Source organism: Mus caroli, unplaced genomic scaffold, assembly GCF_978045245.1.
Source record: "Mus caroli unplaced genomic scaffold, Mus_caroli_1 scaffold_8, whole genome shotgun sequence".
Taxonomy (NCBI): Eukaryota; Metazoa; Chordata; class Mammalia; order Rodentia; family Muridae; genus Mus; species Mus caroli.
In genome coordinates this window covers 72,379,129-72,392,610 of record NW_028227263.1, presented here as the reverse complement: position 1 = coordinate 72,392,610, position 13,482 = coordinate 72,379,129, and the positions used below count along the sequence as shown (strand labels likewise).

General features: G+C 45.9%; 1 protein-coding gene across 2 annotated transcripts in view; it reads right to left on the bottom strand.

Moving 5' to 3' along the window:
- Slco3a1 (solute carrier organic anion transporter family member 3A1) overlaps positions 1–13,482 on the bottom strand; it is a 278,256-nt gene that overhangs the window by 220,043 nt on the left and 44,731 nt on the right. For both annotated transcript variants that reach the window (XM_021167572.2, XM_021167570.3), the window contains exon 2: positions 7,565–8,030. In XM_021167572.2, the coding sequence (XP_021023231.1) occupies positions 7,565–8,030 (466 nt within the window). The remainder of the gene's footprint in view (positions 1–7,564; positions 8,031–13,482) is intronic.

Genomic DNA, 13,482 nt, shown 5'->3' with positions numbered 1-13,482 from the left:
AGCCTTAAGGAAGAAGGGCTTAGCTTGTAGAAGTAGGTTTCTGGGAAGACAGACCTTGAGGTTTTATGACCCAGGCCTACTTCCTGTTCTGTTTAGACTTCCTGTGTTAGCAAGAAGTGAGGAGTTCAAGCTGCACACTCTTAGCACCCACCACCACGCCCTTCTGTCACAATGGACTTCATCCTCTCAAACCATGAGCTAAAATCAACCATCATTACCTCAAGTTGTTGTGTTTATTATTTAATCAAAGGCTGAGGGATTTCAATGAGTTAGCAATGCAGTCTGCTTGGAAAACAAGCATCTTAAGTCTCTCTTCAAAATAAGCAGCTCTGAGTGGGGCTAGAGAGATGGCTCAGACGTTTAGAGCACTGGCTGCTCTTGCAGAGAACTGGAGTTCAATTCCCAGCACCCACACAGTGGATCACCGCTCCCTATAAGTAGTGTTCTAGGGAATCTGATGCCCAGTTCTGACTTCTAGAGGGACAAGGCACACAGGTGGTGAACAGATCTACATGCAGGCAAAACCTTCATGCAAGGGCTGTGGTGGTTTAATTCAGGACTAAAAAGGTTTCTATTCATAAGTGTCATACCTGCTACTGACAATCACGACCCAAGGACTCTTGTCTAATAACCTGTCCTCAATGAGATAAACCTGCCGCTTCATCTATGCCTCTGTTTCTAGATTTGTAAATGGAGACACTATAAAGATGATCAAGGAAATGCTTTTTGATTCTGCCCTCCCCTTAAGATACACAATACTTGTTGCTTAGGAACAGTGAGCCTACCAAACCCCATCATACAGATAGGGTGATGAGTTCACAGCAATAGGAAGCCCAGCCAGTCTGCAGGAGTGAGGTACATAGAAGAACCAGAATTTAAATCTTGAAATGACTGTGAGAAGCCTAATTCAGAATGCTCATGGTAACCAAGGTGGTGAGCCATGATGTCCCAAGCCACCGAATGTGAAATATATGCATTTAGAAAGGATTGAAAATCAGCTACCATCACAGGCAATTAGGAAGCCCCAGATTAGGACTTTGGGTGAATTGTTTAACACAGTGCCCAAACACACGGAAATGGCATGTCACCAGCAGCTGGGATGAGGGACTGGAGCAGGGCCAAAACAAGCTGACCACTTCCAGTGCCATTTAGTTCAGAAAAAAGAAATTAATGAGAGAAACTTCAATATCAATGAAGTTGCAAGAATATAATGAGCTACGCTTGCTCCCAGGAGGAACAGCTTTTCAATTATTTCTTTTAAAAGAATTGCAGTCACAGTGTATTTGATCCATACCCGACCCAAACTCTTTGTGGAGAATTAGAACACATTTTACCCAATGTCAAGTGAAAATAAAAACTCATCAGAAGCAAAATATCTCTTTGCTCCCAGGGTTCTAAAAAGAAGTGCGGTTCTCTTTGGTGGCTGCCTGGTAAGCTTGTGACCTTTGTACTAAACTAACACTTGGCAGGTGAAATGTGAGAATAATTCTCTTTGCATCATTAGCTAAAACACAGAGGACTGATCTCAGGTGCAATCTAAGTGATAACAAAGAGAACATGATACATCAGGTCTAATAGATATGCCACAAGGCTCAGAACAACTGCCCCGAGTAATCCAGCACACTGCTAGGGTTCCTGCTCCTTCCATAGTTCCTCTCCAAGATGCCCTGAGACAACCACTTTCCTCTAACAGGATCCCACTCCTTCCAAAATAGCCATGCTCAGAAGACTGTGCAGCCATCCCTCTGTCTGTGTCTGCCACTTCATGTGTTAGTATTGTGCACAGATCTGCTAAGCACACATAAACAATTCAAACTTATCTGATTTCACCTCGATCACAATCTGCATCAGGAAAACTAGATCACACAGGTGGGAAAATTATGCATACAGCCCACCTCTCTAACTGATGATTGCATAGCAAAAGGGAAGAATTTAAATGGACTAAATGGACTCCATGTGTTGTCCCATGCTAACTTCCTCCTTTGTGGGTAGAGAATGCTGCTGTTGTTGTTTGATTTTTTTAAAATGGTACTCAGGATCAAACTCCAGGCCTTTTGTGTGCCATCACATAGTCTACCACTGAGCCACAACTCCCTGCCTCCCAGTGTGTGTGTGTGTGTGTGTGTGTGTGTGTGTGTGTGTGCGCGCGTGCGTGCGCACGCACGCGTGCGTGAACGTGCACACACATGCATGTTTCTATGTATGGGTGCATGTGTGTGTGGTTGTGGTAAAAGGCAGAGGACAGCTTTGAGTGTCAGTCCTCAGGCACCAGCAACCTTTGATTTTGAGAATGGTCTCACCAGTCTGGAGCTTGGCAGATAACTCTGAGGCTGCCTGGGCAGAGATCCACTGGGTTCCACGTGCCTCTGCCTCCCTAGCACTGGATTTACAACCGCCTGTCTTCAAGCCAGGGTATTTTTTACATCTGAGGGCTAATGATAAAATTTGGCTCCTCTTTATTACAAAGCAAGGCCCTTGCTGACTGAGCTTGCATTGTGTGTGATGTCACTGTCAAGGACAACTGGATGGAAGACTTCTCTAATAATTTGTGGCAATCTGTCGTTCTATCATTATTACAAACTTAAAAGTTAGTTGAGAAATTTACATTCTTAAATAATTAGTTGTATAGGGCCTTTCGAGAAGTCTTTGAGGTTAAATGCCCCCCTGCGAATGGGCCTTAATCCAATCAGATTGCTTATCGTGCTTAGATGGAAGTTAGGCTTACAGAAGTGATCTTAGGGCCATGTGACCCTAGAGGGACAGCCATGCAATGAGTTGGTAGTATGATGGCCTTCTGTAAGCTTCAGAGAGAGGCTTCAGGAAATACCAACCGCACCTATACCTTGAACCTCTCCAGAACTTGAAGGAAACATTTTCTGGGGTTTAACCTCTGTCTTAGTTAGGTTTTACTGCTGTGAACAGACACCATGACCAAGGCAACTCAAGGACAACATTTAATTGGGGCTGGCTTACAAGTTCTGAGGTTCAGTCCATTATCATTAAGGCAGGAACATGGGAGCATCCGGGTAGACATGGTACAGGAGGAGCTAAGAGTTCTACATCTTTTATCTGAAGGCTGCTATCAGAAAACCAACTCCCAGACAGCTAGGATGAGGGTCTTAAAACCCACACCCACATTGAAATACCTTTTCCAACAAGCCCACACCTATTCCAACAGGGCCACACCTTCTAATAGTGCCACTCCCTGGGCCAAGAGTACACAAACCACCACCCCCTCCCAGTGCAGGGTGTTTTGCCCAGCAAACTGATGCACTGCCCCATGGTTCAAGCCCTCCGTGTATTTGAATTTGTCTTATGACAGATCCAGCCCTCTAGCCCTTGGCATCTCTTCTTAGGAGCGGAATTGAGGGTGAACCCATTAAAGAAGGAAGCCTTAGACTTTAAGCATCCCTTCTACCCTGGCATGGCTCAGGGAAGTTATCACACTACGGAGAGGTTGAGGGGTGTGTGTGCAGAAACTTGTCTGCTGGGCCCAGAGTGCACAATGAGAAAGGGTTTGAGGAAGCTATAAAGAAGGGAAGCTTCAGCATAGTATGTGTCAAACTTCCTGACGGCACCGATGGCTACAGCCAATGATAACAGAAGGAATGGACAGGTTGCATAGTCGACAGTGTTGGAGTGGAAGGCAGACTCCACCAGCTGCCTTGTTTCGAGGGGCCTGGGTTCTGAACATGCTTCATCTTTATACATAACGGACAATGGTGCATCTCTTTCCAGAACCGTGATGTGAATAGAAGCTATGCCCACCTGTGTTCATCCTGCCCTCATGCACCTATTCTAGTTTTGACCCCCACTATTCACACTACCAGCACCTCTCTTTATGGACTTAAACAGAGTCCCATGTCTGCCTCCATCATGGATCTTGGCATTTCCCAAAGGTTTCAAGCTCTCTGGTGGATGTCCTTGATTCTGCTTGAGCCTGGATCACACACCCCCCAACACCCACCCACTGCCTTCTGAACAGACCTCAGATACACTCACACCCACAGCCCCGCCACATCCAGCTCAACGATTTTTGTAAAGTACGTTAACCTGCAGTTTACCCATGTGCTTCATTTATAACAGCAAAATTTCTGAAAACTCCTTTCTAACTATTGACAATATTACTAATATGGTGTATGCTCACAAGGGAATATTTTGTATGCAGTCAGAACCATAGAAGAATATTTAGTAACATGGCGAAAAGCTCATAAAATATTAAGAGAAATGAAATTACAAAGTCTTGTTTATTAGAAGCACATTTTTTTTTTCTGAAAAGTCTATCAATGCAGGAAAAGAGACTAGAATTATATATACTATAGAGCCATATTACTCTTTTTTTATGTATTTCTGAAACGGCCAATAGTAAATGTGTAACACATTTCCAAGCTGTTTAAAAAGAAAAGGAAAAAAAAAAACACCTTTGTCATTCTCATTTCACCTTTCTCCTTCTTAAACAAACCAAAACCAAAACCAAACCAAAACAAAACAAAAAACCAGTCACTAACAAACTAAAGAAGCCACCAAGTAAAAGGCCAAAGTACAGGAAGCCCATGTACCATCTCACTCGTGCTGTCATAAGGAGCAAGGGCCACTTGATATATTTTGAACTTGGAGAGACAAAAGGACAGCTAAGAAAACTAGGCTAATGGATGGTCACACCATGGAGCTAAGGCCTGACGGGACTCCTAAAGGGTTGACTCTTGGACCTCAGGAATGCACAAATGGGTTTTCACCACAACCCTGCCCATTTGGTCCCTATGGGAACAAAGAGTGCCACGCGCCACCCTCGGGTCATTATCCAGCCATCCTAGGAGGCTGAGCTCTGCACGCTGCTGTATTGAAATGGAGTGAAAAGGCTGCCAACAGAGCTGAGTCCCCATTCATCTAGTTTTGTCCCGTGGTAAATGAGTTCCCTCAACTCCCTCCTCACTCTAGAAAGGACCGGCTTCCGAACAGGACTAGCCTTGTGAGAGGCCCATGAAGGAGTCCAGAAGCTCTCTGAGAGTTCAGCCAAGAGAGTCAAAAGAAGGAATCGCTTTAGTGAGAAATGCTGGAGGGACCTGAGTTGAACTCTTTCACTTTTGATGCATGTGAGAGTCTATAACCTGGCCATGGGTGTGTGGCTAGCACCTCTCTGCTGACCTACTGTGCGGGCAGCTAGCAACAGGTCTGGTCTCAGATGACCTGTAGCCTAGACAATGCAGGCTGATTCTCTTGGCCCATGCAGTTTAAAGGATTCCTTGGAATTAAGCCCGTATTTTTCCATATATAATATGTACATTGTTTCTGTCTCCGATCCAGTGTTAAGTTAGGCATGTTGACAAAAAGGCCTGCTTTTCTGGAGCCAAACTCAAAGTTAGCAAATAGTCTCCCTTTCCAAACAGTTCACCTAGAGCCCCAGCTTCATTTTCTTCTGAGACCCCTCCTCTCAGCAGTGTGTTCCCTTGGATACTTCTAAAAGCAAAGTTGAGTGGCTTCCAGATCTAGAGCCTAACTAAGAAGAGATAAATACTGTGACAGTCTCAGGACCTTGGACATGTCTTTATGGCTCCTGACATAGGAGAACACACCAGATATTCCCTGCATAGGCTGCAGTCTTCTGAAACTGCTCCTGGAAAATTCTAATAATAATAATAAAACCTATCTATGAAGGCCAATCTGTGCAAAATGCTTGCTTTCGGCCTCTCCTTCTAAACAGACCCATGAAACCATTTCAGAGAGACCTGGAAGAGCTGTCAGCACTATATGCACTAGTCTGTTTGCCATGGTTTAGAATTTGGTGAGACAGACCAGAGCACTACACTATCCATATACTGTGCAAAAATAACACTCAACTGACTCTTCCATAGAAGAAAAGAGGAGCCCAAGTATGAATTTGGCTGACACAGTCTTCCTACCAAAGATAACTACAAATCTCATATACCAGATCAGAAATTAAAACAAACAAACAAACAAAAACAAACAAACAAACAAAAAACAAAAGAACCCACCTTGCCTTGTTTTGTCCTACAAGCCTTGTTTCTCCCATCTCCCCAAAACCCAAATGCCCACCTTGGCATAGAAATCATACTTCATTTGACTGTTCAGGAGACAAACTCAGCTTTTCATTGGCCAATTCCTTCAGGGTGATGTGATCCATTAACTGCTACCAGACAACTATTCTCCCAAGGACTGAGGGAAGCATCCTCAGACCAAACACTACTCAGCTGTAGTCATGGATACCAACTTAGCAACTTGCTGGCTTAACAGCAGCCAAAAGAAAAGAATCACCATAGTCACCGCCTCAGTGGAATCCCGCCCCTCCAGGTAAAAGACAAGCCATAGCATATGGAGAAAGGGGACTGTGCATCTTTGCTTCAACAGTTCTAAGCCCTGTGACACAAAGATGTCCTAACTGGGTTTGGCTTGGATAGGGAAGGGTACATGCTCCACTTTTCTCTCATTCATAGCCTCTTCCTACACAAAGGTCATACATCGATCTACAATACACTTGTTCAGTCAAAGCATCAACTCTCTGGGAGGCCTCTGGGTGGATATGTGCGCCCAGACATCCTATCTCAGAAAGCTCAGGATGTGTAAAATAGAGGCTTGCTAGATAGGAAGCTTATGTCAAATTTGGAACAAGTTCTATTTTAACTTAAGCCTGCATAATTAGCTGTATACTTCAAGGCACACTGCAGTCAGGTGACACCACAATCTCTCAGGTAGAGGTCATTCTTTTAAAACTTCACATTCCGTGGTGGGAGATGTTTTCTCACTGGAAGTAAATGCATACTTAGTAAGTCAGGGCTAGAGACACTTGGTAAGTGACCATACAACTCTCCACCAGCTCTTGGTCAAGGACACCATTTGTCACATGAGCAAATTGCCACTTAGCTGTTTCTTGAAACCCTAGACCTTAGGGCTCTTTCATCTTTGCAGTATCAAATGTCAGAACCTACTTCAGCAGAAAATTGTTCTTTAAAGTCTGCGCATTCTTCATTTCTTCCTAACACCCAGTTCCTGAGCAGGTTGCTAGTTGAAACACTACCAGAAGTTGCCAACTCTGAGTTATAAAAAATGCTTACAGTGTAATCAATTGCTCTTTAAGTCCAAAACAAAAAACAAAACAACAAAAGAAAACAAAACAAAAGCCAAACATATAAGAACAACAACAACAACAAAAAAAACAAGAGGCAGTTTTGATTCTTCAAAGTTGAGGTTTCCTAAATGAAGACCCCCCACAACAGACCTTGGTAAACACTAGAGTATCAAATATCCCTGTACCACAACACACACACACACACACACACACACACACAGCAGATGAATCCCAAACCCCTCCAGACCTGATCTTCCCTGATGCAAGGTCTGCATCTGGTAAGATCCAGGCAGCATCTAAGTATTCCTTGGAAAGATTTTCAAAAATGATCTAGTTGCATTGCTCCTAGATCAGGCATGTGAGACTTTCTAGGAATCCAACCGTGGAGACCTTTAGCCAGTTCTGTAAACCAGTGCTCCAGCAAAACAGGGTCCAACTTTGCACCACTACACCAACCCAGACAGCAGGGGCAGTGCCTACCTATGTAGAGCGAGGAGTCCTTTCTCCGCACGTGGTCGTCAATGTAGGAGACCCCCAGGGGCTGCACGGGGGTAGCACCGATGCCCAGGAGCACCTGAGCCCCAATGAGCAGCAAGTACATCATGTTCGTGGCTGTCCGGTTACGGCAGATTAGGTCCGGGTCGGGCCCTTCATCACTGCTGGACCCATTGGTGGCACAGACATCGCGGCCTTCTGCTCCCCATCGGATCTCGCCAGCCTCGTACTTGTACTGGTGGGTGAGGAACTCAGGCAGTGCCGAAAGCAGGGCGCCCAGGGCCATGACGATTCCACCACAGCCGATGAGGCGCGGTCGGTGCCCACGTGCTCCGAAGTAACTTACGAAGAGAATCAGCGCCAGGTTGCCGATCTCAAAGCTGCTGGCGATCACACCCACATCGGCGCTCTGGAGGTTGAACCTGCGTTCCAGGGTGGTTAACACGCTCACCTGAGGGTGGCAAAAGGAAAATTCAAAGTCCATCTTAGGAGATACTCAAGGGGACAACCCCCTGCCCTTCCTGGACCCTCCCACATGCCCGATGATGTGGCACCAGATACAAAAGGCAGGTAGAAACCCATTGAATCAGACAAGCATTTCCTTCATTTGATAACCCCAATTCAATGAAAGAATTCACTTTCTTAGTAGCAAAGATGGTTTTTTCCAATAGATGCCTCCATCTTCAAGGGTTCCATGTATCTCTGTAGAGGAGACCTGGGGAGTAGTCAGGAATAGGTCCCAAAGTCCAGGCGCCTTTTCCAAATGCATGCTATATATGAAGTCTGTGGATGCTCAAGAGAATTGGAACCAGGGGCTCTTTCTACCAAGATACCAGTCTCCAAACGCATAAGTAGCAAAGCAGACCAGTTAGGTTAGCTCAGTAGAATGTTCTCTTTATTCATGCGTGCCCCATCCACACGTCTCCAGTTCTTACGCATGTTAAGGAAACACAGCCACTGAACTACATTCCCAGAATTCTTTTCACTTTTAGAGATAGAATCTTACTAAGTTGGCCATAGTGAACTTGAACTCCCTCTCTGTAGGCCAGGCAGTCTTTGTACTTATAGGCTGGATCCTCCTTCAGCTTCCCTATAGCTAGGCTCACAGACTGACACCAAGAGGCCTTCTCATGGGATGATATTTAGCACTATTTCCTTCTGGAAGTTTCTAAGTGACATAGGTTTCCCTAAAGGATATCTAATATAACAAACAAACAAACAAAACAACCAAAATCCCTCTGAACTGTTGTAAGCACTGTAGCCCTGCTAGGATATTTTTATGGGATATTTTTATATTTCCCCTCTTTTTTTGTATTCCTGTCTGCCTGTGTTTGTTTAACAATGTTTAAACATATGTTTTTGCCTGGCAATGGCCTGGATAAAATGGACAGAAAAAATGAGGGCACCTGGTCTTAAGAGGCCACCTGGCAGGAAGATACACACAGACATGACTGAAACATAAATTCAAGGGGCAATACACTATTAAAAGGCTCATTAGAGGGAAAAATGTAGTACTCTCCTGTTTGTGAGTCCCATGCCCTGCATCACAGGAGGACAGCTGTCCCTGTTCTGAGAGATCTGGCAGATGATTGTGGCCCTCACCGGGCAGGGAAGGACACTTGAAGCAAAGCTATGAACAAGGGGAGCATGAGTTCCTGACGCAGGAGAGAACTGACACAGATCATAACAAGCCAGGAACACCACTGTGAACAATGGAGGCAGTTCATGCCATGCTGTGGCGGGAGAGCAGGCGCAGGGAGGGAAAGCAGAGGTGAATCCCTGCTGGTCCTTAATCTGCTGTGACCCAGGCCAACTCAATTACCTTCCCTCAGCTTTGATTCTGGGAAATCAGAATCCTAACAGCTCTACTGTGATCGATATGAACACCTGAGTAATAGTGCAAATCTACTGGCCTGAGAAGCCTTCCATTCCAGGGTGTGATAGAACAGGGAGATGGTAAAGTACAAGGGCCAGGCCAGGCCAGGCATCTGTGGCCAGACTACATGTGTCCCTCCTAACTCCAGGTAACCAAGTCACTCTGAGCTATAGCTGGCTCACTGTGAAATGACAGAAACATCTAGGGCCAGGATAAACCTAAACCATACATGAGGGGATGCCAGGAGAGGAGAAGCTGCAGATCTTATGAACATCCTGGCATTTCTCTGATTCACTGAGTTTGAAAAGTCTAAATATCACATCAAATAAGGGAAAAGGCATGCCGGAAGAATGCAGAAATGAATGCTAGTGAACCAAAAAGACAGGCCCTTATGGAAGTTGGAGAGTATATATACAACAGCACAAAATGATAGACAAGAAACATGGGAGAGGCTTTATTTCAGACAGACAGCACTAGAAAGTCAGACTGTTAATGAAAGGGCAGGGAGGAGAGTCCCAGAGAGCTAGCCTTCCTCTAAGATTATACACAGGGATGTGCTTTTAAATACCCGATCATTCACAACCTTCCAATCCTGACCCATCTACTGGAATCCAAGCACATATGCAGACATCTGTGATAATGATGATGACTAGGGTACCTCTGTGTGCTCTTACTATCAAAAGAGCAGTGTGGCAGGTCACCGTTTGTCACCTCCTATTTAAACCCTTTAGCCCAGAGGATCTCAGCCCCAGTCAGAAGTCCTGAAGCAAGAGATGAGCAGCACCTGGGCTCTCACAGTGTCTGTGACTCAGCTGAGGCCCAAGGGTAGTTTTGAATCTGATCTCCAGCTGACCAGAAGGAAGGTGAGAGGCAGGCTGCTAAAGTGGTGGCACATCATGGGGATCTTTGCTTCAGTACCAATCCATGGGCCAGCCCCACAGAGCAGCTTTGGAGCATCTGTCACACACTTGATCAGCAAGGTTCTCAGTCAGGGTCCAATTCCACTGTGCTTTCCAGCCAAGGGCAACCCACAGCTCACTGCCCCCGCCCCTTGCTCCTTTCTCCGAATAACAGATTGCAGTTGTTGAGAACAGAAGATAAACAGGCCCTGGCCTGGTTACAATGGCTCTAAAATGCTCCCAAAGATGTGCTTTCTGAAAGCCCTGGGCAAGGGAAAAGAAAGGCTTCAATTATTTACTTCTTTTGGCTGTAACAAAAGCTTGTGCGGTTGACCAAATGCTCTGGTTTAAACAGGTGATGTGGTGTGTAGAGTGATAGGGAAGGTGGACTAAGGGCCTGGGAGGTGTAGAGCAACATACTGAGCCTGGAAAGATGACCAAGGAGGGCTGGATGAGAAGAGATCTGGGACTAGCCAGGTCAGTGGCCCCAGGCACCGATAGACACTAGGAGCAGAGCAATCTGATGGTGTCTTAACATCCCATTGCTATGACAAAATGCCCAAGACAAGACAATATCCAGGAAGACTTGACTTGGGTTTGATTTGAAGTTTCAGCCATAGTCACTGGGCTTCATTGTTTCAGGTCTATGGATAGGCAGAGTAAGATGGCGGTCGCCACAACAGTGGAATAAATACACAAAGCTGCTACTTCACGAAGGCCAGGAAATCAAAAGATAAAGGAAGGAAGAAGCGGAGGGCCCACGGTCCCCCCAAGGGATCATCCTAATGTCTCCAGTACCCTTTCACCAGGCACTAACTTGGGAAGGTTGTCTGCCTCCCAACCCCACCACAGGCTGCAATGAAGCCTTTAGCACACAGCCTTGGGAGCATTTAAGATATAAGCCTCAACAGGTAGAGCTGCAAGTTGCATCTTCCCCTGTGGTGTTGGATGGTTGGTTACATGGTCCAGGAAGGGATGAAGTGAAGTCTCATCTTATTCTGCCATGAGACACAACAGACAACATATCTGGACCCTGGAACCCCGATGAAAGTTCCAACTCAGCAAACACGCTCCATCATAAACTACCTCATGATATTTACATTCATGAGGCCAGGGAAAGGTGATGGGGATAAGGACTGCAGTAGGCAAGACACAAAATAGTCAGTTCTTCTAGAGCAAGATCATGTCCGGGGATCCAGTCCAGGGTCTTTCCTCCTTGCAGCCTCTTGTGGGCCCCAGGGATGCTCATCTTAGACCAGCAGTTAAAGTGACTGCAGCCATTCCGAAATGGTGCTTTGTGGATCAATTAGATCGGAGGCTAATGCCTTCACTCGTTTAAAGCACAGTTTTCAGAAGCTGGACTAATTAAGTATGCATGAGACCATATAAGCCACTTGTAGCTTCTTTTATGTGGCAGAGACTAATCCAGCACAGAGGGAGCAGAGCGCTGAAGGGAATGGCTGCCTTTACTTAATGGGCAATGGGGGGCTGGGGGGGGGGCTAAAGGAAACAGCTGGATAATTAGCGACAGAGACAAAGGGACAGGGATTCCAGAAGAGAAAGAGAGGAGGAAGAGCCCTTACCCTGGGCCAAGTGGAAATGCATTTAGTGTGAGAAGTGTGCAGGATCTGCCAGGCTTCTGCTACATTAACTATGTGGAAGAGAAGAGGGAGGGAGAGAGGGAGAGAGGAGGGAGGGAGGGAGGGAGGGAGGGAGGGAGGGAGGGAGGGAGGGAGGGAGGGAGGGAGGAAGGGAGGGAGGGGAAGGAGTTAGAGAGGACAAGAAGGAGGAAGGGAGAAAGCTACATTTCAGAATCTCATGAACTCTTATTAATAACAGTTCCCAGGGTGGGGCAAAGACTCAGTGAAGTTATTGCTCAACAAGCATGAGAACTCAAGTTCAATCTCCAACAATCATGTACAAAGTCAGTGCTGGGAAGGTAGCAGCCCTGAGATCCCTGGCTAGCAAGTTTAGACTATGTCGTGAGTCCCAGGTCCCAGTGAGGTACCTCAAAAAAGCAAGAGAGATGGCTTGTGAGGAAGTATACCTGAGAAAGATTTGATCCCTGGCATCCTCCCCCTACACACACACACACACACACACACACACACACACACACACACACATGCACAGATGCACTTGTATACATGTGCACATACACATACATGTGCGCATATACACATATACATGTGTGCCCAAAGGGAGGACTTTGATCCACATTGATATTGGTACTGTAGGATAGGGTAGCCTATGGGCAGACATGTCTGAATCCTCCCTTGCTCTCTAAAGAAGTGGTCCAGGGGAAGTTACCATGTATTCTTCAGGAGGATCCCAGGTTCTCAGGACTGTGGTGGAAGATTACAATCTTCTAAGAGACAAGCCCATATTTTCTGTCTGGTTTGGGTGGTGGGGCTGGCACTGGCAACTGCAATCACCTGGGGAGCTCTGTGCAAATAACAGTGCCTGCTCCCTAGGCCTGTGTTACAAAGGTGATGATTCTAACACCCAAGGTAGAGGTGTTGTATGTATACCTCTGACATATGTGTGCTTAGGGCACTGTAACCTAGTCTATTCCTGTAGCTTTGTAGTGAGAAAACCTTGAGATCAGTATGAAACTCCTGATCTGAAGGTACTAGGTCTTGTCAGGAGATGGAGATATATATATCCATATATATATCCATATATATATCCCAGGCTGACCATGAAGTCACTCTGTAGCCCAAGCTGGCTAAAAACTTGAGATCCTCATCATCCTTAGTGCTGGGATCATGGGCCTCTACCATCATGCCTGACTCCAATCTAGCTTTGATTGAAGCTTTGTTCATCGAGACCATCTGCCAGAGTCCATTTCCAAGCCTTAGCAATGGGTATAACAGAGCATGTTCTTGTGAGTGCCACTGGGGCCCTGTAGCCAGCACTCAGTCGGTATATATATCAACCAACTATTCTCAACACTGGCCTACATGATCTGTGTGCTTTCTTCAATTTAATCTGATTCCACAACCCCCAGTGCCTGCTGTGTGGGCAATTCTGGAAGCATGGCTGTGATTAAGAGAGAATCCATCCATGGCAGAACAAAACCATTTAGTGACAGCATAGGCTACAGCACCACAACAGAGCGGCAGAAC